The 27,712-nt window shown below is 38.3% G+C and overlaps 3 protein-coding genes and 2 pseudogenes across 4 annotated transcripts; 2 read left to right on the top strand and 3 right to left on the bottom strand.

Moving 5' to 3' along the window:
- Positions 1-291: 291 nt before the first annotated feature.
- LOC149907365 (cytochrome b5 pseudogene) lies at positions 292-1,100 on the bottom strand (annotated as a pseudogene).
- Positions 1,101-2,531: 1,431 nt separating this feature from the next.
- LOC149907364 (cytochrome b5 pseudogene) lies at positions 2,532-3,920 on the bottom strand (annotated as a pseudogene).
- Positions 3,921-7,352: 3,432 nt separating this feature from the next.
- Positions 7,353-18,856, top strand: IntS9 (integrator complex subunit 9). Of its 2 annotated transcripts, none has more exons than XM_090102361.1 (7): positions 7,353-7,524; positions 8,149-8,340; positions 8,725-8,927; positions 9,284-9,569; positions 15,094-15,564; positions 15,643-15,745; positions 18,097-18,856. In XM_090102361.1, exons 1-7 carry the CDS (start codon positions 7,438-7,440, stop codon positions 18,744-18,746), a joined length of 1,992 nt encoding a protein of 663 aa, XP_089958487.1. In that variant the 5' UTR covers positions 7,353-7,437; the 3' UTR covers positions 18,747-18,856. The 2 variants fall into 2 exon arrangements, with proteins under 2 accessions (XP_089958487.1, XP_089958489.1); XM_090102363.1 differs by lacking the exon at positions 7,353-7,524 and adding an exon at positions 7,991-8,071.
- A 3,138-nt stretch (positions 18,857-21,994) lies between these two features.
- LOC149907362 (leucine carboxyl methyltransferase 1) lies at positions 21,995-25,645 on the bottom strand. The gene is made up of 3 exons (XM_090102360.1): positions 25,225-25,645; positions 23,937-24,120; positions 21,995-22,685 (listed from the first exon to the last, which is right to left on the bottom strand). The coding sequence occupies exons 1-3, from the start codon at positions 25,441-25,443 to the stop codon at positions 22,132-22,134; spliced, it is 957 nt and encodes a 318-aa protein (XP_089958486.1). The 5' UTR covers positions 25,444-25,645; the 3' UTR covers positions 21,995-22,131.
- A 566-nt stretch (positions 25,646-26,211) lies between these two features.
- On the top strand, positions 26,212-27,440 carry LOC149907361 (uncharacterized). The gene is made up of 4 exons (XM_090102359.1): positions 26,212-26,346; positions 26,424-26,608; positions 26,705-26,978; positions 27,047-27,440. Exons 1-4 carry the CDS (start codon positions 26,271-26,273, stop codon positions 27,256-27,258), a joined length of 747 nt encoding a protein of 248 aa, XP_089958485.1. The 5' UTR covers positions 26,212-26,270; the 3' UTR covers positions 27,259-27,440.
- Positions 27,441-27,712: the final 272 nt, after the last annotated feature.

Genomic DNA, 27,712 nt, shown 5'->3' with positions numbered 1-27,712 from the left:
AACTGTTACGTCGACACTCGCCCGTCGTCTCAGTTAATAAAATTATCAATATAACGCTTTAGACTTTGTCTGATAAAGATAATGGTTCAAATACAATATTACTAGGAATGTTATTACTCAGTTGTAATGATTTATCACTGGGAGCAAAGGTTTAACGATAATTAATAGTAGCCTGAGTAGCAGTCGCCAATTGGTTTCAAGGTCAAAGGTTTGACCGAGCCTGTTTGGCTGTTGTGCCAGTCACGGTCATCGTCGTTTAGCAATTTAAGAGGCATAATTATGAAACAAATCTACAATTTATGTAATTTTATTTCAACAACGATCCAAATATAGAATGATATACATACAAATTATGCGTCATAAACATTTTTTTTTCCTTAAGGGTATCAAAATCATAGGAATGTACAAAAGGTAAATATTAACAAAATATACAAAACATACTATTCTTAAAGTTAGCTCAAAATAATTAAATAACCCTATAACAGTAAAGCACATAACCCGAAGATAATTTCCAGAAGCACCGCGCTTCGCAAAATTACAGCACTCGAACACTTCACAGCTATAAACTGCACTTACAAGTAAACGGCACACTCGGACGCTAACATCTTCTATCAGTCCTTTAGTCCCGGAGCGAACGCAACGTTACGCGAACAGGTAGGTGTAGAGGAGCGTCATGAGGAGCCCCAGCAGCACGGGGAACTTCCACGTATTGATGAAGCTGCTGTTTTCAGTGTCGGTGGAGGGGCTGCTTTTGTCGTCCCAAGTGAAAGTCTTCTTCTTAATCTCGATCCTCTCCTGGGCGACGATCTGGCCGATGAGGTACTTCTTCATGAGCTCCTTGGCGTCGACGCTGTGCCCGACGTCTTCGAAGTCCTCGCTGGCGTCTTTGCCGACCACGTTTAGCAGAACCTCGTGGCCGCCGGGGTGGTCGTCTAGGAACGGCGTGAGGTCGTATACTTGGTTGTCTATTATGACAACCGCGTCATTTTTAGAGTTTCGAGATGAGATCTCTTTTCGAGTGAATTGCTTAGAGTCGCTCATGTCGGTGTGCGCGTCGCGGCGTGTGCGGCGGGTGACTGCTCGGGCGCTGCGCCGTTCGCGCCCCTCCGCGCCACACTCGTCTTCGATACCAGTTATCTTTTCCGTTCTTATCAATGGAAACTGTACAATAATTATAACATACGACTTCACTATTACTTTATCCATGATTTGTTCTCCAGTCTTAGTACTATGTGACCACACTGAATACGCCCGAGGTGTCAGAAAAAATTACGATATAAAAATACTAGCTTTCCGCCCGCGGCTTCGCCCGCGCATTCAAAGAAAAACCCGCATACCTAGTTCCCGTTCCCGTGGGATTTTCGTGATAAAACCTATCCTATGTCTCGGGGTAAAAAGAAGCCTATGTCCTTTCTCGGGTATCAAAATATCTCTATACCAAATTTCATGCAAATTGGTTCAGTAGTTAAGGCGTGATTGAGTAACAGACAGACAGACAGAGTTACTTTCGCATTTATAATATTAAGTATGGATTAATATGTCAAGTGTTAACTTTAATTTCCATTTAATTTAATTAATGTACAAACAGCAACATGATTTGAACAAGTGATGTGTCGTGTCTTCATTCATTTTTTTCTGTTTCTTTTTTTATATATACTTAGGTATATTAATTTGCAAAAAATATCATTATCATGATAAAATTATAATTATAATGACTGTATTTAAAACCTCTAATCATTTAAAGCTCCTTTATCGCACGACTCAGAATAGGAACCAAGAAAGGATTTCTACACAGGAACATGGGAGAGGACACCGGCTATCTTAGTCACAAACAGCTGTTACGCGATAACGTACAATCAGCAAAGCCGCAGGTGCAATGCAAATCGTTTAACGTCTCTGATGCTACTTTTCTATTTCTTATTTATTTATCAATATATAAGAGATTTTTTTGCTATTAATACATACAAGAGTGTAGGTAACGAAACGCAAGCGCAAACTTAAGTTCACATGTCCCCTAGCTGGGATCCACAAGTGCTTCGCCAAGTGATCCTAACTTCTTTTTTATTTTTCTCTATTTTTCCCGGTTTCCCCACACGAAATATATACGTATGCCCATGCATAATGCATAGTGCATACTTATACCGATTGGGCTTCATAAATTAACCTCGTCAAAGGTGAACCAGAATTATAAGGCGTAGTAAAATTAGAATTCGACAAAAGTGAGCAAATAAAAAGAATATGCTAAATCATCAAAACACTAAGAATTTGTCGGTTTAAGCGCAGGATACTGACCTAACGTCACAACTCGGTAGCCTTGATACCACCTCGTTTTTATTATGTACAACTCGGCTTGTTTAGAGACCTTAAGCTTCATTATAAAATCCTTTTGGCTTATTGTCTAAGCAATTATTATAATATGCATAACATTGGAATCAATTTATTTATATAAGAATACATCTATAAAAGCCCTTATATAAATTTAAGATTTTAATTAGTTTAAAGATGGGATGAGATATGGAAAAACATTTTTTTGTACAAAAAACCTTTATTCATAGAATATAAAATAAACAATTTCATTAAATTAGTTAATATTCGAAACCACCATCCACAATTTTTTTGAAGTACACAACTGAATTTTGATAAAAAAATGTAATTCATTTCCTTGTTTTATGTACGTCTTCTATATTATACGATTAAATTTTTTTAGAATTTATGGACGGCTTCCTACCATAACATGTTGATATTATATTTACCTATATTTTGGCTATAAAAGTATTGAACACCCATCACAGACTTATTTAAACATAATACCTATTAGCTAAAAAATAATGGTCAGTCAGTACTCACGTCGAGTTAAATACATAGGTGACTACTGATATTGCACGTTCACTGGCTATTACACGACCGCTTCTTTTTTCCTTATTTCTACAGTTTCGTCGAATAACCGATTTATTTGCATTGACGTCATCGCATTCTTATAAATAATTAATTCATTGAGCATTTTGAGAGAAAATATTCTAGAATTATTCTACTCCTTGAGAGTAAATTAGAATAAATACATGTACGCTATCGTGGCGAAGGCGGCGAGCGCGAGGGGCGGGCCCCACACGTCAAGCAGGCCGCTCCATGTCAGCTCGTCTGCGCTCTGCACCAGGTTCGTGTCTTGGGATATGACCTCCCACTTTTCTTCCTCGACAATTTCACCAATTTTAAACTGCTCCCTCCAAGCTTTGGCGTCCTCGCTATGGCCGACGTCGTGGAAGCACCTCGAAGCGTCTTTGCCCGCGTTATTGAGCAGAACTTCGATACCACCGGGGTGATCTTCCAAGAAATTGGTCACATCGTAGACCACATTGTCTATGATGATGGCCGCGTTGTCTTTGCGGTCTCGCTCCTCTATCTGCTTGCGGGTGAACAGCTTGGGCGACATGGCTGCGTGCGAACACCTCGTTCGGCTCGCGCTAGATCACTGATCACTGAGACCGGTCCCGCAGGCCGCTCCACGCACACGTGCCTTACTGAAGGTCCGCTTGTGATCGTTTTTACATAGAAAACCTCGCGTCGGCCAATTGCTATTCGTAGGTGCTGACCCTTATGAATATTTACACGTACTAATGTAATTAGTTTACTTTATTGTTTGTTCACTATATTTATTTCGTAATTTCGGGCACGTAATCATCGGATTATGTAATTGTTTCACGAAGAATATATTTATGAAGGACCGGACGACAAATTAGCAAATTACGTCCTCGTATGTAGCTGACAAAATAACTTGATGAATGTTATAATTCTGTTATACCCATATCAATCTCTCTGGTAGGGCTAACTGCTGGAGTCCTGGTCCCCATTCGCCGATCCGAGCACTGAGCAGAGCAGTGGTGATGGCGGGCTAGTGTAGGCTGTAGCGGACGGGAGACAAAGGGTCGACTCAAAACAACACAATAAAGCGCATGACGTTATTGTTACTACCTTCCGAGCGATTTCATCAAGCGAGGCGAAAATTTAATAGGCGGCCTGTGTAGACGGAGCCGATCCAACGACGAAATTATGCAAACGAGTCCATGTTGTTTATATGTTCACTTCGGTGAATTATACATATTATAAAACAAGCATCGGCACTTGTAATAACATCACAACATAAACCCTGGAATTATGTTAGTGACGTTTTACGGACAATTATCTATTCCTTACACCTATATTATATTATGGCCTATCTATTTCATGGGAAAACAAAAACATACAATCCTGCTTGCAACGAGCTCTGACATTAATATGCGCACCGTAACTGTTAATGTATCTATAACCTTTTTAGTAAACTACATAACTACAACTCTAAGACTACAACCATATTTCAATGAAAAACAAATTCTATAAGTATTCTTTTTTCTAAGCTTAGTAACAAGGTAGGTACTTCCGGAGATATGGTGGGTTATAGAGACAAGCATCAATAAATTTCTATTTTTTGAATAAATTTTAAAAATTCGATTCTAGAACGTTGAAAATTTGACATGTTATTGTATTTTGATACTCAGTACCAGTTGTGCCAGTACTCTACAATAAGTTTTTTGTGTATTCCTAAAGTGTATTCAAAACAATCAAAATCAATAAATTGACTTTAGCTTGACGTAGTAAGTTAGGTACTAGCTTTCCGTCTGCGGGTTCGCCCATGAGCGTAGCTAGCCATGGGCTCAGTGTGGAGCCGACCACTGTGGAAACTACCACTTGAGTTATAAAACTCGCGAAAGGCTTCTGTTATATCCATAGGGAAAAACTCCCCGTTTTCCAATTACAGCACTAGAGCAGCAACGCTTCGCTCAATCGAGCACTAGAAAAAGTAATGCGCGTGAATAGGCTATTTGACAAGGTTTTGATAACTGTCTCAAATTATTAAGATACGTTTATAGAGCACACAAAACACATGTTTCTTAATTTTTTGTAGTTATTCATTGAGAAAATGGAAAATAAAAACATGATATTCAAATACGCCGCCAAAACACAATTTTGAAGAATATGGCGTCTCGCGACCATGGTGACGTCACAGCGGCGTAAACATCAACTTGCTCCTAGTACTTATTGTTCGTTTTTGTTTTAATTATAGTATAATTAAGTTAATCTGTTTAAAAACCAGAAAATGAGTTCTTATAGGTGGTGTGTAGTTCCTGGATGCAGAAATACAACTATTAAAACCCCTGACAAACTATTTACATGTGCTCCAAACTTGCTCCAAAAGATATAAAAATGCGTAGAAAGTGGTTGCAGTTAGCTCGCAGAAATCCAAGTGATATTAGATATATCAATTAAAACAGTTATATTTTTTTGTGAAGACCACTTCGATGTAAGTATGGTGTTGAATACCTAGTAGACAGTTTATTTTATTTGCAATACATAGTATAAATCGTCTCATTACTTACCTGCTTGAGGTAAGATAATGATATATATAAATTGATGATGACGTATTGTATTGATATTGAAAATAATCAATACAAACACGTCAATCCTATAAACTGGATGGCTGAAATGAAAAATAAAGGACTTAATCTAAAAAATGTATACTTCATAATTATTGTGCTATTGTGATTCATGTTTGTAGGTACAATTAACTAAAAAGGTAATGAATGACGATTGAAATATTAACTTACGTAGCTGTTTTCACATTTCTCAATTGAGGAGCATAAAAATCTTGGTTGTTTTTAAAGAACATGCCAACCATTATAGCACAGTATTACAATATTATTTCCTAATTATAGCGTCCACTTTAGGTAGATTTCTACTGTCTGCTTTTTCGAAATTAGGTTCCATGACAAACAAAAATAACACATAAAGAACAAAACTGATTACAGACACCTTGAATCACAAGAAATAAGTTATACAAGAAACAAAACCAAAAGCGAAATTCAGCAACGACGTGAGTAAACGTTGGGATCACTTGTTATTTACGCCGCTGTGACGTCATGGCAGATGCAGCCAATCATGGATGTTTTCGGTCACGTGGTCATTTTAAAAAATATGATGTTTTTTCTCGACGATTTATAAATAAATAAGTTATTATTTATATCATTTATTAATTTAAATTGCTTCAAAAACCTTATATATATACGGATTACACAAAAAAGTAATTTATTTTTTATACTGTCAAATAGCCTATTGAATGCATGCAATCGATTTATCGTTAGTAATTTTTAATTGTTGGAAAAAAATTTAAAGCTTTCGTTTCATTGTAGTTTTTTCGAAATAATCAAAGTTAATTCAAATTGTGTTAAAAAAATAAATATAAGTATGGATGAAGGTACAAACATTGAAAAAAATGTTAATGAAATAATCAAAATCCAAATTACTTAAAATAACCGTAAATATTTTTCATCCAATTATTATGTATACCACTTTATTTACACATTAAGAGGGGGCATAAAGCAAAATAACCAATCTTCTATTAGATGATACGTGTAATATTCAAGACCAAATCTAAAAAATAAAATATATATCAAACTAGATGATATGTTCAACGATTCTGTTTAATCAAAAACATAAAATATTAAAATTGACTCGATAAAAAAAAATCACCAAGATAGCTCTAATTTTCACACTTTTACGTTTTCTACTTGACATGGTAATACTTATTATGATTTTTTTTTCATAAACAATTATATTAAAACATTTGCAAGATATTTGTCAGAGCATTTTGTGTAATTACTTTTAGTTTTGGTTTTATCTGCGATAAACCACTTTTATCGTGACAAAACCAAACGTTTATCTCGAGAAAAAAAGAGCGCCAAAAGTGGTTTATCGCTGATAAAACCCAAACTAAAAGTAATTACACAAAATGCTCTGACAAATATCTTGCAAATGTTTTAAAATAATTGTTTATGAAAAAAAAATCATAATAAGTATTACCATGTCAAGTAGAAAACGTAAAAGTGTGAAAATTAGAGCTATCTTGGTGATTTTTTTTTATCGAGTCAATTTTAATATTTTATGTTTTTGATTAAACAGAATCGTTGAACATATCATCTAGTTTGACATATATTTTATTTTTTAGATTTGGTCTTGAATATTACACGTATCATCTAATAGAAGATTGGTTATTTTGCTTTATGCCCCCTCTTAATGAGGTTATTGCTAAGTTCTATGAATATTTTTTTTTTCAACACTTAACTTAGCGCAACCTGCTGGTGCGTTTCATGTTCCAATTAAGCATCAGCATAATTCGGCATTGTGCGGCACTGAGTCGCATTATGCTCTGTAATTGGAAAACAGCCACTATAACCTCACCAAACAACACACTCAACGATCTGTCAACAAATAAGTAATGCAATGTGGATGCAACACTGACCTCAAAGGATGCACTCTCAAGTAACTAATACTTAATCTGTGCTACTCTCTTATCTTCAGCAGGGGCAATATTGGAATAGTACTCTTAAAATTGGCTCCTTAATTGTGATGCATATAGTCAAGCAGGGGCAAATTGGAGAAAGGTTAAAATTGCTCCAATCGCCGTGCAACCGAGATTGGCCCTGCGGAACGTGTGTAAGTAGCCCGCTTATATAGTAGTGCAATATGTGAAAAAATGAAATAAAGTTTCCCTAAAATTAAAAGATCTTCTAGAAATTTTTTTCACCCACATTTTCACCACTATCGACATATATTAGTTATCTGTGCTGTCAAGCTGTCATTTTGACATTGACAACGTGCTGCTTGATGCTTCTTCTAATTTCTAAAAAAGGGTTTACATCGTAGACAGGTTTACATGCTGATGTATTTGTTTTTCTTTGCAATTTGTTCTATGATTATTTATAGTTAATATTCCTATCCACAAAAAAATCTTTCTTTTTAAGTAATTGCTTATAGAGCCATGAAATCATGTACCAATTCTACGTAATACTCAAAGTGTAAAAAGTATGTATACTTAATAAAATAACATCAATCAACAATCTTATCCAAACCGGTGGATATTATTTAAGAATATAACCTTTAAATCTACAATTTCATGCGCCAGTAGGCGTAGTTAAACCTCATAATAAAATGAATCAATTCATAGGTTAGGTTTGAATAAATAAATAACAATATGAAACTGGTAAGTACCCCTGTATTATATCTTTCCCGTTCTTCATAAGACACGAAATATTATATACACTTTGTGCCCTTTTACAGTATTGCCTGAGCAGCGACGCATCGAAACCATGTTTCGTGCTGTCATTCAAAGAGCTGCTGATAATGTTGGACTGCGGGCTGTCGGCTCACTCCGTGCTCAACTTCCTGCCGCTGCCGCCCGTGCCCAGCACGCGCCTGGCCTCGCTGCCCAACTACACCCCACCACACATTAATGATCCTCTCCTAGAAGGGGTGAGTCAATTGTAGTTATAATGCTTGAAATTCTGACTTTATAAATGATTAACAAAAGTTGATTGAATCCCGCTGGTTCATAACAATAACCTGTAGGAGCTATCTGCCTGAATACTGAATCTAAAATTGTTGGTTAATTTAAATACATGTGAAACTATTAATTTGCTTTTTTTAAGTTGTCTAATGTACACAGTATACATGTCATTGAAAATATTAACAAAAGCAATGCACATGTGTATTTATGAGTTATTTAGATTCAAGTTAAAAAATATGGAAAGAGATGGCATGAAATATCCAGGCATATAAAAAATTAACTATGTATTACACTATCATTAATAAAATCAAATGAACATTGTTTATGAAGAAGTTAATGAAATATTTCAGGAGCTCAAGGAGTGCTGTGGTAGAGTGTTTGTGGACAGCGTGCCAGAATTCTGCCCGCCGCTGGACAAGGTCGTGGACTTCTCACAGCTGGACGTCATCCTCATCTCCAACTACACATGCATGATGGCTCTGCCCTTTATCACCGAAGACACCGGCTTCAAGGGACAGGTGTACGCCACCGAGCCCACATTGCAAATAGGAAGGTGGGCATCGATCATATGCATTTCTCGAAAAGAGTTCTTTATTCTTGCATATGTATTTTTCTGATGTTTGACAAAAATATTCGGTTGCCTGTAAAGTCGATTTCCTGACGATAGGTGAACGTGAGAACGTCTTAAGGCCGATTGTGCTTCTTTGTCGCTCGTTCCGCACTCTCGCTTGCACTTCAAGCCTTAACATGAAACGCCTCAGAGCGAGGTAACGCCGCATGAGTCATGTTTTTTCGTGCATGCAGCCAGCTTTATCGAATTATAAGATGTTGTCTCGTCAAACAATGTTGTCTGTCGATCTGTGTTTACATATTCTCTTTGTTCAATACATATATGGACTAACGCGGCAGGTTCTACCTGGAGGAGCTGTCAGAGTGGCTGTCGGGCGGCGGCGGCGCGGCGCGGCGCTGGAAGGAGCTGGTGCACCTGCTGCCGCCGCCGCTGGCGCAGGCGTCGCGCCCGCGCGCCTGGCGCCGCCTGTTCTCCCCCGGCGCGCTGGCCCGCTCGCTGGCGCGCGTGCGCGTGGTGGGCTACGACGAGCGGCTCGACCTGTACGGCGCGCTCGACGCCACGCCCGTCAGCTCGGGCTTCTGCCTCGGCTCCGCCAACTGGGTGCTGCGCTCCGCGCACGAGAAGGTACCGACGCGATCCCCATCGAACGTTTTAATGTTTTGTGATTAAAATAAAGATTAAAAACTAGATCCCGACTACTAACACACACTCTCAAAAGTACGAAACGAAAACGTAGTTTACACTGACATTATTATGTATAAACTGTTAAAAGTTTACCGATTTATAAATAAACAATTCACACATATTATATTTTAACGTGTTTTTCATCATCAATTTTCATCATCCTGATGGTCCAGTTTCATTGTAACAATAAAATTAAATCAATGAGAGCCTATTATAGCATTACGCAATATATGAAAATCCATGGAGGGTTGTCGCGTAAGAACTACAGGACAGTTCTTTGGCATATTATGATATAATATTATACAACATGTAAAATTTTGTAAAACTAGATTATATCAACTCCATAGTTGTTTTTTTAAAATCATGTTAATACATGATTTAAAAAGAGCAACTATGGAGTTTCGTCTCGATTCTTCTCCATTGGTACCGCTTTCCGAATCGGTGGTAAATGTAAAAATTATGTAATGACGGTTCAAAAGTGCTTCTAGAACTAAAACTGTCTTTTTATTTTATACTAGCTGTTGCCCGCGACTTCGTCCGCGATTACGTCGTTTTAGGTCATTCGTCGTTTAAAAAAAATACGTGACACTTTATTTTTGAATGTTCTTAATTGTCTCTAATAAAATTTAACTACATTAAAATTGAACACTCTGAAAATCTTAAAATCGGAGAAAATTGAAAATCTGAGGAAAACATGAAGGAATGTGATTTAAATTCTACATTACTTAGTATTTCAAATAATAATCTAAATTAAATGTAGATTAACAGTTTGAGCGCACCGTTATAGAATATGTACCTAAGTATTAAATTACGTTAGTTTACATAGTAACAAAACAAAAACACGATGACTTTCTTTCGCGCTCGGTACCACAAACTAAGCATGTTAATGGTACGTGGCCCGCGTCACTTGACCCCCCGCGAGTTCCCCTCCTTTGCTATGCGAAAATACATTCGTCGCCCTGCTGTAGGAAAAATTGTAATACTGTGGCCTGGGCGTTATACACGCCCAGGGAGTTCCTGAGTGCCGATAGACATTTATAACAATCTTATATTAATATCACCATCTTGAGGAAAAGCTTCTAATGTCGATTTAAAACTGCATACATACGAATTAACCTGATGAAACATGTTCTAAAATTGTGAAATGAGTTCAGTTTTAAATTCGAGAAATATTGATAATTCTTGTATTCGACTATTCGTTGTAGTCGAATACAAAATATATTTAAAGAAACTTAGGTTGGCCTTCAGGCAAAAGGGATCCTATCAAATGGTAAACTTGACCTTGTATCTTAAAAGTAAGCATGAAAGGACCTTCTGATAATTGTTGAGCACCAAAGGATCATTTGAAACGCACTACTATAAGAGCGAATATTGTCTAAGAACTGTTTAGATTGCACGTCATGTTCCTCTAAAAGTAGTGATTTCAAAGGTTCCGGTGTATCTTCAAACGAAAGCCGACTCCTTACTCCACTTTAAAGCATTACAAAAATAACATACTACGTTAATATCGCCTATACAGAAGATGATCTGTAATCAATTGTGAGGTTATAAGAAAACCCACTTTTATATTTGTCGGACCCCACCACCGAATTCGTAGATTGATCTTCTATGTTTACCTCTAAGTCATTAAGACTATGCGAAATCTGTCTGCAGTAAGAGGGGCCTCTCGCTATTCGTCCGTTTCCAGAGACCGAATAGTTTCAATTCTTAATCTTTCATTAAACAAACTTAATAATCGTTTTTGTCTCAATTAATTGTAATATTCGCGTCCCTACTCTAGTCATTGCTTATGCTCATGTTCATCTTCAAGAGATCGAATAATATTATGGTGCACCCTATCATTTGTCAAACGGTCTTCATATTGAGTAAAAGTTTCAGATTCTCGAGATAAAATGTGACGGCCGTGATCAGCTGTGAGACGTTATACCCTCTCAGTGAAGGTTTCGGTCTCACGGGATAGTACATGCCGTTCGCGGTCAGCTGTGAGCCGCAATTCTCGTTGTGAAGCGGTTTCAGGTTCTCGGCATAACACGTGTTGTTTTCGGCCTAGAGTATACCTCTAACGATTCTTGAGAACTCTTATTTCTCATTTTCTTAGCTTTGCTCGAATTTCGAGATAAAGATTTTTTAGGTGGCACTGATGCATGAAAATAAAAATTGAGTTAAAACGGACTGAGAGTGTTATAGACAAATATAATCAGAAAGCTTCGAACTCCTAAGCTATCGGAAGTTACACGTGTTATTGTGAGTCAACCATAAAAGATAGACATTTATGATGTCGGGAGATATTTTTTATATAATAAGGAGAACATTTCTTTCATACATGATTTCTGTGTAGCTTTAACCATTAAGGTTGCACACGCGACGAAAGCTTAAAAATGGAGTTACTGCTCTGCTCAGGAATATGAAAAATAATTGTACCAAGTTTCGTTTAAATCCGTCGAGTAGTTTTTGTTTCTATACCGGTTATACGGACAAAAATTTTACTGTTTGCTTCTTTGGCATCAGTGTCGATCCCTAATCACCCCGTGATAGTTATTTAGGAAATATATTTCATGTACAGATTTAATATACCTAAGTATACATAATATATTTAGATTCCAATTTCCATGTAACGTTAAATTCGACTATACAATAACTAACAGACAACGCAGGTTACTCTCGTTTCCGTAAGTTGAGGCGGCTACATATTCGGTCCTCATAACATCACTTTTAGTGAACGAAACGACAGCGCGGTTTAATTCGATGCCAACACCATCAGAAAAAAGGAAATATTTTTAATTGTGAAAAAATATTATGATTTACACTATTTTAATATAAAATATATGGCTGTGAGTGTGTAAAAATAAATCCAGCTAGTTTCACATCACACTTATGTTTATAATTAGCTATACGACATGAAAATATACATATTAATTACCAAGCAATAATCATACAGGTAAATACTGAACAAAAGTATTAACAGTCAAAGTTTATTTTTACTAACATTTAACAACACCCATGTAAATGATGAAGAAATGATAATTATCAACGAACTAACCTTTTCTATAATACTTAACACAGCACATTTTTTAAATTATCTTGCTCAACTCTGCTCAAAAATTTGAGGGTTTTGTTGGAACTGTAATGTGTCAAAACTATGATATATCTAAACTACGATACAACTTGCATGCGGAAATGCTCATTACAATCAGTGAATTTAAAGAATAACTAACAACAACTATTCAATTTTATTGAGCTGATGAATATCTTTTGCCTGGAAGAGATCACCGCCGCCTAATAAATATACTGTGTTTTCTTATAAAATCGTAACATAATTTCTTTTATCTACTAAATTTTAATAAATAAGTTCTTTTTGTTATTTTTATCTAAAAATGATCTTGAGCTTATATTAGGCAAAAGTATACATTAACTTTTTATAATTTCAGGACCGCACCTTAAATGGGGTGCTCGGAAAATATGCCTACGGATTATTAATAGAGAAATGATACCTACACAACAAAGTTATGTTGGTTCCATTTTATTTATAAAATATAATGAAAATGGGCAAATATAAAACATATTATGTAAAATGATTAAAAATAAATAAATGAAGCAACTACGATTCAAAGAAAACATCTTTTTCAGTGTGAAAATGCTCTAAGCAATCCTGGATGATGAGTAGGTATAATATCATGTACTCTCATCCCAGTACGGTCGGTACCTCGATAGCCATAACGATAAATATTATAATCAGATAACAGCAAAGTCAGAATAAAAATCATAACTTGTACAGTTGTGAGTGCAAAATTTATGTTTCATTTGGCAATAACATTTTTTTCGGTACTAAAACGTAGTAGTTTGATATGTGGTTGGCTGCCCCTCCTCTCCTTCCTGAAAAATATCCTCCAAAATTACCCGAGATACTTCCAATGATTGAACCATACGTTGGACATTAACTTCAGTCAAAAATTGACGAAGCGGATGATTACTAATTTCCACTTAATCCTTGCTGCCACTATCTTCATCATCAAATCATCAATTTTCAAGTGTTGTTGTAAAATTGTCAGCAGAAATAGTCTTCCAAAGGCGATATAATTTTATGAACATTGAATCTGTAAATAAAAAATCAAACGTTAATAATTGTAAATCAATAAAAAAAGCTACTTACATATAAAATTTTATCAACAAACTACTGTTCCCAACGCACCTCAAAATCTTGTAAAAGTCAAAAAGAATTCATCATTTTATTATTTCATTCTAAAAGTGTAATATAAAACCATTATAAAACCAATAAAAAACATGAATTGCTATCATTATAAAAATAAATACCTACCTATAAAAGTAACAACTTACCTTTTGTGGGAACGCATGGTGAAAATTCACAAAACACGAAGATTGAATTTGATATTTTTGGTTTTATGACATTTATTTTAATTTTATTTATTTATTTATTCAAATGCTTTATAAATATAAATTTATAAATAATAAATTTATAAAGAATAGAAACATTCGATCACGAAATTATGTGGGTTCGAGTCCCGCCTCGTGATCGAATTTTTTCTATTCTTTATAAATTTATAAAACACGAAGATTAAAAATGTAACCAATGAACACAATCAATATTAGATTAATTGTAATGGTGTCTAGTTTGACTTAAAATAATAAACATCTACCCTCACTTTTAAAAATGTAGTATATTCACACGAAATATAAGCGCACCTTATAGGGAAGGGAAGATATGGGTTAAAGAGTTAAATAAATAACATGATTATATTTAAATTATTAATTTTCAACAGTTGTTCAGTAGTGATAACATGTAAATTGATTTGATTTTTACGAAATCTCATAGATGGCGCTGTTTCAAATTTGTCTTTATACTACTAAATTCATTAAACTGTTTCTCTGCCCAAATTACGTAAATGACATAGTTTTTATTTTGTAAAGCTAGATAATAGCATGGCTTACTCGAAACCAACATTTAAACATGAGTCTTTAGATTGTACGCTGTCGTAGTACACGGAATATGTAAGAAAAATAAAGGTTCACAGCTCCTCCCGCGAAGGTGATATCATGATAATATGTTTAAACTATCCTCACCCGACCTCTTAGGAATATTCATGCAAAATTTGAAGTAAATCTATGCAGTACTTTCTGAGATTAGCCCGGAAATACATACAGACAAACAGACAAACAGACAAACCGACAAACAGACAAAAATTCTAAAAACTATATTTTTGGCTTCTATATCGATTATAGATCATGGATCAAGTATTCTTTTAAAAAAATATTCAATGTACAGTTTTGACTTTCCTACGATTTTATTATATGTATAGATTTAGCTATGTTTCTGTAGTAGCTCACATTACGTTATGTACGGAATAACTGACAAGGCTTTTATTTGATATATGATGTAAATAGATTAGGTTCCCGCAAGGGACGTAAACAGCTAACCGATCTCACGTGTGTCGTGCGCTCGGCGCAGGTGGCGTACGTGAGCGGGTCGAGCACGCTGACGACGCACCCGCGGCCCATCAACCAGGCGGCGTTGCGCGGCGCCGACCTGCTCGTGCTGGCCGCGCTCACGCAGACGCCGGCGCACAACCCCGACCACATGCTGGGCGACCTGTGCGTGCACGCCACGCTCACGCTGCGCGGCGGCGGCTGCGTGCTGTGCCCCGTGTACCCGAGCGGCGTGCTGTACGACCTGCTCGAGTGCCTGTCGGCGCACCTGGACGGCGCCGGCCTGGCGCACGTGCCGCTCTACGTGGTGTCGCCCGTGGCCGACTCGTCGCTGGCCTACAGCAACATCCTGGCCGAGTGGGTGTCGGCCGGCAAGCAGGCGCGCGTGTACGTGCCCGACGAGCCCTTCCCGCACGCGCAGCTCGTGCGCGCCGGCCGCCTGCGCCACGCGCGCGCGCTGCACGACCTCGCCTTCAGCGCCGACTTCCGCCAGGTGAGCCCACGCCCACGCCCACCCCCACACCCTCCCACCCCACGCCCACACCGCCGCTAACCGCCCGCCCCGTTGCAGCCGTGCGTGGTGTTCTGCGGGCACCCGAGCCTGCGGTTCGGCGCGGCCGTGCATCTGCTGGAGCTGTGGGCCTCCAACCCGGCGCACGCCGTCATATTCACTGGTAATTTTATCTTGTTATTTTTAAACTCGACGCTCTTGACCTAGAACATATTTTGTAAACGTGTCGATGTACTTATAAATTTACTTATTTATTAAACTGAACTGTTTTCAAAGGAAAACCCGCATAGTTCCCGTTCCCGTGGGATTTCCGGGATAAAACCTACCCTATATGTATGTGTTAATCCAAGTTACCTTCTATATGTGTGCTAAATTTCATTGTAATCGGTTCAGTAGTATTTGCGTGAAAGAGTAACAAACACACACATCCTCACAAACTTTCGCATTTATAATATTAGTAGGATTAAAACTGCTTTTTACATTATCTCTCTGATTAAATTTTTTAATTTATCTATCAAATTAAATAAATAATAATATTACCTTCACAATCGCCTAACAACGGTTTAGAGCAATCTTCCGTATACTCTCCCATCTAACGGAACCGTTGTATTAAGTTCTCTTCTGAACTATTTCTGAGAAACACGAAATATAAGGTTATTTATTATGCATACCATGTTTAAATATAAATTAATAGTCGAATCGTTTCTATCGCCTTAAATACGTATTTTATCATAATTTATCTATAATATTATTTTTTATTGACTTATCGAAATTTTCCTGACGTAAAGAAATTTTCCTGGCGTATATAATTTTTCCTGACTTAAACAAATGTTCCTGACGTATAGAAATTTTGCTAGCTTTAAGAAAATTTCCTGACGTATAGAAATTTTGCTAGCTTTAAGAAATTTTCCCGACGTATAGAAATTTTCCTCACGTATAGAAATTTTCCGGACTTATGGAAATTTTCCTGACGTATAGAAATTGTCCTGTTTTATCGAAATTTTCCCGACTTATGGATTTTTCCTGACTTATAGACATTTTTGCGGCAAAGAGAATTTTTCCTCACGTATAGAAATTTTCCTGGCGTATAGAAATTTTCCTGGCTTATAAACATTTTCCTGACTTATACAAATTTTCCTGACGTATAGACATTTTCCTGGCTTATAGAAATTTTCCTGGCTTATAAACATTTTCCTGACTTATACAAATTTTCCTTATCTATATAATTTTGCGGAAATTTTCCTTACGTTACATAGAAATTTTCGTGGCTTATAGAATTTTTCCTGACGTATAGAAATTTTCCTGACATATAATTTTTCCTGACTTATACAAATTTTCCTGACGTATAGAAATTTTGCTAGCTTTAAGAAATTTTCCCGACGTATAGAAATTTTCCTGACGTATAGAAATTTTGCTAGCTTTAAGAAATTTTCCCGATGTATAGAAATTTTCCTCACGTATAGAAATTTTCCGGCCTTATGGAAATTTTCCTGACGTATAGAAATTGTCCTGTCTTATCGAAATTTTCCCGACATGGATTTTTCCTGACTTATAGAAATTTTTGCGGCAATGAGAATTTTTCCTCACGTATAGAAATTTTCCTAGCTTATAGAATTTTTCCTGACTTATACACATTTTTGCGGCAGAGAAATTTTCCTGGCTTATAATCATTTTCCTGACTTATACAAATTATCCTGACGTATATAAATTTTCCTGGCGTATAGAAATTTTCCTGGCTTATGAGATTTTCCTGGCTTATAAACATTTTCCTGACTTATACAAATTTTCCTTATCTATATAATTTTGCGGAAATTCTCCTCACGTATAGAAATTTTCGTGGCTTATAGAATTTTTCCTGACGTATAGAAATTTTCCTGACTTATATAAATTTTTCCTGACTTATCGTTTGAGAAAATATGTTGTTTGGGAAAAGTTGTTCAGTTTTATGGGCTCATTACAAGTATTATGGGGATTTTGTTGCATTCTGTATACGTAAATATGGTAATTCATATAAATGCACAAATACCATAACAAAAAAGTTGGTCAAAAAACAATTTGAAATAATTAATAAAATAATTATCCATTTACATTATTTTTATTTTCTTTTTTACTGACCCTACCATATGTCAATGTCAGCTTTGCCGCCATTGAAGATTCGTTTCTTTAGGGCCGATTTTTCAATGCTTGGATAAAACTTATTCGTCGAATAATGTATAAAACTACCATTTTAAAAACGTATTCTAATTGCCCGTATTTGACAGTTTACGTGACATTTTAATATTATCGTGTAATACTTTAATAATTACTTTAATAATTTTCAATTTAATGAAACGCGTTATACTTGAGGAATGAGGAGGGTCAAAAATCTTTAAAAATTGTGTTTCGTAATACTTGAACGCTCTCTTAATGTTATTATTAATTATAATATAAAACTATTAATGATGTGAGCTATTAATCGGTGATCCAAATTACAAATATATTTTTCACATGGTTTTTTTAATAATAAATGGACAGAACCGGACTTCCCGCACGTGGAGGCTCTCGCGCCGTTCCAGCCGCTCAGCATGAAGGCGTTCCACTGCCCCATCGACACGTCGCTCAACTACTCGCAGGCCAACAAGCTCGTGCGCGAGCTGCGGCCGCGCGAGCTGGCGCTGCCCGAGCAGTACGCGGCGGGCGGCGCGGGCGCGGGGCGGCCGCACATCAGCGCCGACGTGCCCACCGTGGTGGTGCGGCGCGGCGCGGCGCGCTCGGCGGCGGTGCGGCGGCGCGCGCTGCGCGGCACGCTGTGCGGCGCGCTGGCGGCCCGCGCGGCGCCGCGCGCGCTGGGCGCGCCGGGCGCGGGGCTGCGCGCGGCGCCGCTGGCGGCCGAGCTGCGCGTGCGCGACGCGCGCGTGGAGCTGGCGCCGCCGCCCGCGCCGGCCGCCAGCGCGCGCCTGCACTGGAGCGCGCTGGACGCGGAGGCGCTGGTGCGCGCGCTGGCGCGGGAGGGCGTGGGCTCGGCGCGCGTGGAGGCGGGCGCGGACGGCTGCATCGTGCACCTGCCGCGCCACGACACGCTGGTGCACGTGGAGCGCGGCGCCACGCACGTGTTCTGCGAGGGCCGCGCCGACGTGCGCCAGGCGCTGCGCCGCGCGCTCGCCGCCTGCCTGCCGCACATATGAGACCGCCACCTTCCCGCTCGGGTCGGACCCCGTCAGAAGAAACCGACGGAAAGTAATTGTATTAGGTATCGATATTTTTTAAAACGCTGAAATAAAGTCACGTAAAATTATTCCAGTTTTTTTCTTATCTCCTCCCGTCCCGACTTAGTAGTTTCGATACATACATACTTTAAAAAAAATGTTTAAATAATTGTCGTATAAATTTTTCACTTCGTGGTGCCCTTCATATAAATATACTTAACAAGATCGCGCCATAAAAGTTTAAAAAATTTTAATACTTATGTACTTTGCTTATAATAATTTTTTAACTTGAACCAAAAATATTGGATTTCTAGTTTTTTGATTGAAAGACAATTATAGAAAAAAGTTAGTAGGTATGTGTTGGTGATATTTTCGATGTGTGAGTAAAATTCTCATTCTTTTCATTCTAAAAAAAGTCTAACTTATAAATCTTGTTTTAATTTAAGTATATAAATCAGTTTCTTGGTTAAATAATTGTATGGTGATGTTGTGTCTCTTCATATGATCTGTATACAGGGTTTCCCACTATGGGTATACTAAGCGCGAAGGGACTTTTAGTTTTGCATACACTGATCACGTAAAAAATACATAAACAACAAAATTACATCAAAAAATGTTTGCTAAATTTTTCCTGAAAATCCATGTTTTCTTCTCTAGCTTCGCGCAGCCGGCATATACCGCTTCTCTAATATGAGCATTTTGTCTATGAAAATATAATCGATAGCTCACGACTCACGTGCTGGTGTCAAAGTTGGGCTGGTTGCTTGTTTATGGATGTACGCATACAGTATTAAAAATTCATCTATTTGAAAAAAAAATGCGTCTGGAATTTTATAAGTATTTTTTACGTACTCAGCGTATGCAAAACTATAACCACCTATAACCTCCTTTGAGCTTAGTATACCTACCAACAGTGGGACACCCTGTATAGCTTACTCAAAATCTTATTTCATAGACAAGGAACAAATTTTTCCGCAATGGTATACTACTTACTTACTATTACTAATACGCTACTAAAATTGACTAATTTTCGTTAAATAAAAAACTACTTCAATATCTTTAATCTTATAGAGATAGAGGTATCGTTTTTGGTTTAAATTAATCGATCTTTTTCTCAGTCATTTCCTCTCATTTGAAAAATTGTCATATTAAATTTTATGTAGTGTCTTGAAAGAAAAACAAAGTCAGCTGACCATTCAGCTGACACACAACATGAAGAAAAAAAATCTATTTTCAGTTATTCCGTCTCAACTGAAAATTTACCTGGTGATCGTTTACATGGTAGTTACTAGTGAAATTTAATGTCAGCTGGCACTATGTCGGCGGAAAGTTCGTCAGCTGGTACCTTGAAAGGTGTAACGTAACAGCATCTACCACCTACCTACTGAATCTTAGAGCCATACCTAATTTCATTGTAATCGGTTCAGTAATATTTGTATTTTTCGTGAAAGAATAAGAAACATCTTTCCTGCATCCTTACAAACATTCGCATTTATAATTTTAGTAAGATTTAAATCATAAAGTTTTATTGATAGAAAATTGATGCGATTGTGGACTAAGATATTAAAATTTTGAGGCGGCAAAAATTGATTAGCCCACGGGCTGTAAACCCGCCACTGGGCACAGCTAGCGCACAGTAACAACGTTCAATATCCATGTGAAGAAATGAGGCCAGGTAATTAATAAAACTACATTTTGCATAAATACAGCATTTATTTTTAAACAAATATTAAACACTTAATTGTTATGATAATCGATATCCCGATCAATAAATAAAGAATAGTAGTAAGTACCCGTAAGTGGCGGCCCGTGTGCGGCCAACTTGGTCTGTACTGTAAGGGGGCTCGGTTTTAAGCGCGTCACACACCATGTAGATACTATAATATTTTATCTTAAGATGCTGTTATATTTTATATTACAGTATCTTAAGGTATCCGGTATCCTGACCCGAAACACTAACACAAAATTTCGGGTCAATTGTAACAGGATGGCGGTTCTACAGGGGTCTTAGTACGCAATGACAAAAAGAAAAATGATGGTCAGAACGCTGATACCGGATACCTTAAGATACTGTAATATAAAATATAACAGCATCTTAAGATAAAATATTATAGTATCTTCATCGTGTGTGACGCGCTTTATTGTTAAAGTGTTATTGATAATATGCTCCATACTTTAAGAGAAATTTACAAAGATATGTCGCTACCGATAATTTTCTACTGAAAGATACCTACAATGAGACTAGCGTACTCGCAATCTGTTAAAAAAATTAAACTCCGAGTCGGCGCTGGCAGAAGTCAATCGGTCACAGGATCGAATGCGAGTTCCGGGGGCTGCCACTTACGAAATTATGTCAATTATTATACAACAAATGGTTACATCCTACTTTGATTTTACACGTAGATAATAGACTTCAAAAAACTGCACGTTAATATTTAGCTACAGGCGACACTTGCGCATCCGAAGCCCGCGCTCCCGCCGCGTGCGCTTCAGATCCACATACTTACAACGCGATAACAACTTTCAACAAAAAATATATTTACAACCATATAATTTACTTTAAAATCTAATCAAATACTTTAGACACACTCACACTATGCCACGATACCGATAGTTTAATTGATAATTCCGAAGTGTTCAGTAGTGTATGATAACTTTAGTTTAGGGACGCTATACTTTGAGTACTAAATCACTACGGACCATAATTTATACGATAGAATTAGATCTATAGAATTTTTATGTCATAAATTACATATATGTATATAATTTTCAAAGAGTTATAATGAACAAGTTACGTCTCCGAAAAATCATCTTAAATGTAAAGTTAATATGATATTTATCCAGAAAGAACTCGAGTTAGCACCGAAAAAATATAACTTTTAGTCTATTTTGAGAAATAAATAAATAAGGAAGACTACGAGCGATCATCTGCAGAACGAATCAACGGAACGTTAACGCTACACACTCATCAATAATTATAATATCGTTTCGCAAAATTCACAAATAAAGCTCTTAAAAATCTAATAAAATGTTAAAATATCCAAAAATATTACGTTCATTACACGTTGTAGAACTATTTGAGATTTTTTATTGTATAGTAAAGTAAGTTTTATTTTTTATAGAATCAATACATCATAATTACTCTAAGATCTGCGAAATGCTCGTTAGGAACGACTGACTGTGTGTGTGCGAGTGGGGGGAGGGGTGTGTGTGTGTGGGGGGGGGGGGGGCTCAGCCGCTCAGGTCGAGGTCGGCGAAGAGGTCGCCGCGCGAGGCCACGGTGAGCGCGTAGTGCGAGTTGAGCTGGCTGAGCAGCTCGCGCTCGTCCAGCATCTCGAGCGCGGTGTGTGTGTGGGGGGGGGGCTCAGCCGCTCAGGTCGAGGTCGGCGAAGAGGTCGCCGCGCGAGGCCACGGTGAGCGCGTAGTGCGAGTTGAGCTGGCTGAGCAGCTCGCGCTCGTCCAGCATCTCGAGCGCCTCGGCGCGCGCGCGGTCGTCGTCGGGCAGCGCGCGCCACACCGCGTCCATGTCCCAGCAGCGCGCGCGCTCGAAGCCGGCCGCGCGCAGGCGCTGCTCCTGCGCCGCGGGCTGGCGGCAGTGGCGCTCGCCCGCCAGCAGGCAGCCGCGCGCGCTCAGGTTGCGCACCATCACCTCGCCGAAGCGGTCGCCCAGGTTGCACTGCTCGTACACGAGCAGCACGCAGCGCGGGAAGGCGGCGGCCAGCTGCGCCAGCAGGCGGTCGGCGGCGTCGGGGCGCAGGTACACGAGCACGCACTCGGCCAGCAGCAGCGCCGGCAGCTCGCGCACGGCGCCGCCCGCCGCCAGCTTGCGCGCCAGCTCGCGCTCGCAGCGCAGGTCGCAGGCCAGCAGGTGGTAGCCGTCCGCGTGCAGGTCGCCCGACCGCAGCACCACCTCGCCGTCTGCCGAGGGCGCCACCGACATTCATTTAAAAGTCTATCGTTATCGTATCGTTATATAACATAATCTTCTTATATATAAAAATGAATCGCAAAATGTGTTGGTAAGCGCATAACTCGAGAACGGCTGAACCGATTTCGATAATTCTTTTTTTATTATATTCCTTGAAGTACGAGGATGGTTTTTATGTAGAGAAAACGTAAACATGTACCACGGGCGAAGCCGGGGCGGACCGCTAGTCTTATATATAAAAATGAATCGCAAAATGTGTTGGTAAGCGCATAACTCGAGAACGGCTGAACCGATTTCGATAATTCTTTTTTTATTATATTCCTTGAAGTACGAGGATGGTTTTTGTGTAGAGAAAACGTAAATATGTACCACGGGCGAAGCCGGGGCGGACCGCTAGTATTATATAGAATGAAAATGTTCCTTGGAGATATAATACTGTTGAATCTTTAAAACTACACGACAAACATTGATGCGATCGATATTTAGGTATTGAGCTATTCGTTTGGCGCCTAAATTCTTTGAGATATAACAAAATCATGTATCGCATAATAGTGTAATATACACATCTTCCACAATATAGCATACCCAAACTCAAACATTTATTCATTCTATTAGACTTCTAACTTGTCATAACATAGTTTTACCGATTAGACCACTGATACGGAATGCAGGACTGACGGAAAAGAACCAGCAATAAACTCCATAGAATATATACATATGTTATGGATAGTAAACAAAAAAACATATATATGTATATAGTTATTATAATTCATTAGTTTATATTAGTACTAGCGGTCCGCCCCGGCTTCGCCCGTGGTACCGACATGTTTAAAGTTTAAACTATCCTATCTCTCAAGTTGGATCGAACTGCACATGGTGTGCGAATTTTATTATAATCGGTTAAGTGGTTTAGGAGTCCATTGAGGACAAACTTTGTGACAGGAGATTTATATATATAATATACTAGAGGTCCGGCTTCGCCCGTGGTACATATTATTTCGCAATAAAAGGTAGCCTATGTCCTTTCTCGGGTATCAAAATATCTCCATACCAAATTTCATGCAAATTGGTTCAGTAGTTTAGGCGTGATTGAGTAACAGACAGACAGACAGAGTTACTTTCGCATTTATAATATTAGTATGGATTAAGATTTAACATGAAATATCAATATCATTTGACACCCAACCGGGCGCAGACCAGCTAGTTACGTAAGAGAATAGTCAAGATAACATAATATATACCTTCGTTACATATCTTTTCGAGTAACTGTTTGTTGCGTTTAATAATTTGACACTTCTTGCTGATGACGGAGGGGAAGTCTAATTCAATAAAATTGCTGACGGCTTGAGTGGTGTCCTTCAGTCGCCAGTACAATGTGTCGAATCCGCACCCCAGATTTATAATTTGACACTTAGTGCCGCACCTCTGCAAAATATTGAAAATCTTTACGTTTCACTTTCGAAAAATATGTATTCCAATTGATTAATTAGTTACAGTTATAATTAATTATGTTATAGTTAATCAATTGGTAATATTACAATTGGAAAAATTTTATCTTATTATAAAATCTACTTTGATGTACACAGTCCACAGAACTTGAGAAGAATATCATGTAAGTCTATGTTTCATGAGTCATTCATCCTAATTTCTGGATAAAAGTGGAAGAGTGATGTAAGAATAAATCGGCTTCAGTGCTCCAACTATTTGAATTAATAATAAAAATAACTATGTTAAAAACAACCGACTTTAAAAAACGGAATTCAACAAAGAAGTTGAAGTTGCTGCCAAGAACTAAGCACTTAGCATTAAGCCTGTGCACCGACATCAAATCTTTTTAGTAAATAGCACATCTAAACATGTAATATGTAGTAATTAATAATATCAAATCTTTTTTATTTTTTACTTTTCCGTTTTTGAAGTTGGTTGTTTTTAACATAGTTATTTTTATTTAATACTTTTTAGTGTATATTTCAACACGAATCAAACAAGCCCAAACTTGATAAAGTTGAGTCAATATATTACTGAGTTCCTATGGCCACCTTCCGATTCCATCATCAAATCAGCTCTATGTCATGATAATGTTTCATCGCCATCCAGTTTACATATGTATACTAAATTTCAGATCAATCGGTTACCGGGAAGTGAATCAAAGTTACTTGCTACATTTCAATTAAGTCATCGAGATTAGACAAAAAGGCTCATAAAATAAAAACTGCTGGGCCTATCCGATTTAAATTTTTATGGGACCAATTCGACACCATTCCGCATCAAAAAAAAAAGAATCATGTAAATCTGTTCAAAAACCTCGGAGTAATCAGTGTACATACATAAAAAAAATATACCGGCCGAATTGATAACCTCCTCCTTTTTTTTGAAGTCTGTTAAAAATACTAAGAATCTTATTTCAAATATTTCATATATTCAACACAGGCCCTGACTGCATAAGTATAACTATATTGCATTTATAGCAAAACGTATTATTTCGATAAAATATATTGTGATATATTATGTACAGCGTCTACAGCTTACTTCTAGAAACTGATGTATGAACATCTCCATTGCCTTGACCCGAGCATAATAGCCGCGATTTATTTCAGGGGCTTTCCTATCCGCATGTTTTACGAAATATTTGATGTATTCGTCTTTCCAATATCCTAGTTCCACTGCGCACCGTTTACACTCCGTAGCGTCCGTGTTGGTGGCGATGATCGCCTCATCTTCTACGGTCCAAGACATTATATTATTCATTTTATAATGTTGTTAGACACAAGCGCAATCGGGATTTTTTAATCAACCATCACTTGGCTCGACAAATTTACAATACTTCAATGAAAAATAAATATCCGAATCTATGTTTTCTATACGAAAAGTTAAAAGTAGTTTATTTTTATCTCGGCAAAATAGCCAGTGCCACTTTGTGCGTTGACGTCTGACAATGACATAATCCACTAACGACAATTGACAATTAATAATGTCAATAAATTATTTAGGTTTATTCCTCTGAGGCCACAAGGCTCGGAGCAATTACGAGCTTCTCCGCTAGTTAATTGCTCCGAGCCACAAGGCCATAAACAAAAAAGAAGAAGAAGATTAAGAGCGTTTTCACATTATCCGATCCGATATCGGATATCGGACGCCGATAGCCGATATCCGATATCGGATACAATTTGCCCTTTCACATTGTCCGATAAAATCGTTCCGATATCATCATGAGTGTTACCACTTTGAATACCGTACGGAGTGTGAAATGTGAACACATATCTATTTAAATATTTCAATCATTGTGCGCCACTGAGTCGCATTATGCTCTGTAATTGGAAAACAGCCAACATTTGGTTCACCAGTCACCTTGGGTTCACATCACAATTAATTTATGATCACATTTTTGCCGTAGGACGTTCTTTCGTGATATCTATACCGTGTCAAATTGACATTTGACAGCGTAGTATTTGTATACTCTTTGTTTGACAGGTAATCTCCTCTGTGTCAATAATTGTCAACCTCTCTGTTGTAATTTTGTAAACAGCTGATAGTGAAAAATCATGATTGCATTTTAGTTGTTTAAAATATTTAACATGCATACAAATGATGCTTTGCCTATAGTTTTAGTTAGCGCAAACAATAATGCGTCTGCTTATAAAATTGTATCTGGTAAGATATATTTTAAATGTTATAGAATTTATGAGTATTCACATTTTACTTGTAACTTCTTTCTTTGCATTTATAAGCACTTATCGAGAATGAATCACCTTTAAATGCTCACAATCTGAACGGCGAGGAATGGATATGGCGTCTAGTGAACAAATACTATCGTGCGGACGTGAGAGTTCTGCCGCTGGTGGACGGTGAGCCGCCCCCGACGCACCTTTCGAATCTCGTCGAAGCTCATGTCATTTATTTGAACGATGGCGAGGTATAATTTTTCTATATTGTGTTCGTTGACAAACAGGTATGTATTATAAATATTAAATGAATAGTCATATATACCTACATACATTTCAAATTTCAGAATGAAGAGTGTGCAGAACAAAGATTAATTCACGTGGGAGACCTTTCCCGGATATCCCAAGTGCGACTCGTGCTATCGGAGAAGCCGGAGAGCCCCGCTCTCGCGGCGTGGGCGTCGCGTCGCCGCTACGAGCTGGTACCTCTGCAGGCGCATTCCGATTGCGAAGACGAGGACGAAGACGACATCCGGGGCGTGCCGCGCGCCCGCGCCGCGATACACGCTCACCCCTGGCGAGGTCTCGTACGCTTGGACGAACCCGACGCTCCTCCGCCCGGTCAGACTCACAAACTATGGCGCAGATAGGGTTAATTGACACCAGCTCATCCCGTGTTTCACTTTCAGACGCTACGCTGGAGTCGGACGGCTCGTCGCGCTCGTCGTGGGGCTCGTGGCAGGGCGCGGGCGAGGGCGAGGGCGCGCTGGCCGGCCTGCTGGGCGAGCTGGCGGGCGAGCGCGCGGCGCTGGCGGCGCTGGGCGACGCCGAGCGCCGCCTGCGCGCCGAGGCGCTGCTCTCCGCCTTCACCGCCGCGCTGGCGCCGCCTCGCCACAATTAATCACTTATGAAATTTTAGCTTAAAAAAAATTTTTGTCTGATGATAATGCAGGCGAAGCCAATATTTCAACTTTCGAATACATTTAAAAATCGATCAAGTATGTTTATTTATAGTTAGGTTAAGTGAAAATAGCGAAATTTGTTTTAGGAGTATTTTTAAATTTTAATAAAACAGATAAATCAGATATTGTTTTATTTCTCCTGTCCGTCTCGGCTCCCATTTGTACCGATAGAGATTAGATTTAACTATAAAATGTACCACCGATTGGCTCAGGTGGAAGAAGTTGGTGAAGGTGGGGTAATAAAACAAATCCAATTTTTTAAACATATTTTATTAGTAAAACGATATAAAGATAGATATGTGCGTAGCCGCGTGTGCACGAGCTCCCGTGCTCTAACATCACAGATAGTTCCTTATTATCTCTTTGGACGCAATTTGTTCTCTTATCAATTGA

This window comes from Colias eurytheme, chromosome 6, assembly GCF_061535395.1.
Source record: "Colias eurytheme isolate Ceu_HAF_F1 chromosome 6, ilColEury1 Martin Lab GWU primary, whole genome shotgun sequence".
Lineage (NCBI taxonomy): Eukaryota > Metazoa > Arthropoda > Insecta > Lepidoptera > Pieridae > Colias > Colias eurytheme.
The sequence above is the reverse complement of the archived record's forward strand: the minus strand, read 5'-3'. Positions and strand labels throughout refer to the sequence as shown.

What these genes read in the sequence shown, in the direction of transcription:
- IntS9 (XM_090102361.1), top strand. Translation starts at nt 7,438, where the DNA reads ATGCATATAGTCAAGCAGGGGCAAATTGGAGAAAGGTTAAAATTGCTC. An exon ending in ATTGGCCCTGCGGAACGTGT is followed by an intron (nt 7,525 to 8,148) that starts GTAAGTAGCCCG and finishes GCCCTTTTACAG; the next exon opens with TATTGCCTGAGCAGCGACGC. An exon ending in TCAGCGCCGACTTCCGCCAG is followed by an intron (nt 15,565 to 15,642) that starts GTGAGCCCACGC and finishes GCCCCGTTGCAG; the next exon opens with CCGTGCGTGGTGTTCTGCGG.
- LOC149907362 (XM_090102360.1), bottom strand. Translation starts at nt 25,443, where the DNA reads ATGAATAATATAATGTCTTGGACCGTAGAAGATGAGGCGATCATCGCC. An exon ending in TCATACATCAGTTTCTAGAA is followed by an intron (nt 24,121 to 25,224) that starts GTAAGCTGTAGA and finishes AATATTTTGCAG; the next exon opens with AGGTGCGGCACTAAGTGTCA. An exon ending in CGAAAAGATATGTAACGAAG is followed by an intron (nt 22,686 to 23,936) that starts GTATATATTATG and finishes CGCCCTCGGCAG; the next exon opens with ACGGCGAGGTGGTGCTGCGG.
- LOC149907361 (XM_090102359.1), top strand. Translation starts at nt 26,271, where the DNA reads ATGCATACAAATGATGCTTTGCCTATAGTTTTAGTTAGCGCAAACAAT. An exon ending in TGCTTATAAAATTGTATCTG is followed by an intron (nt 26,347 to 26,423) that starts GTAAGATATATT and finishes TGCATTTATAAG; the next exon opens with CACTTATCGAGAATGAATCA. An exon ending in TTTATTTGAACGATGGCGAG is followed by an intron (nt 26,609 to 26,704) that starts GTATAATTTTTC and finishes TTCAAATTTCAG; the next exon opens with AATGAAGAGTGTGCAGAACA.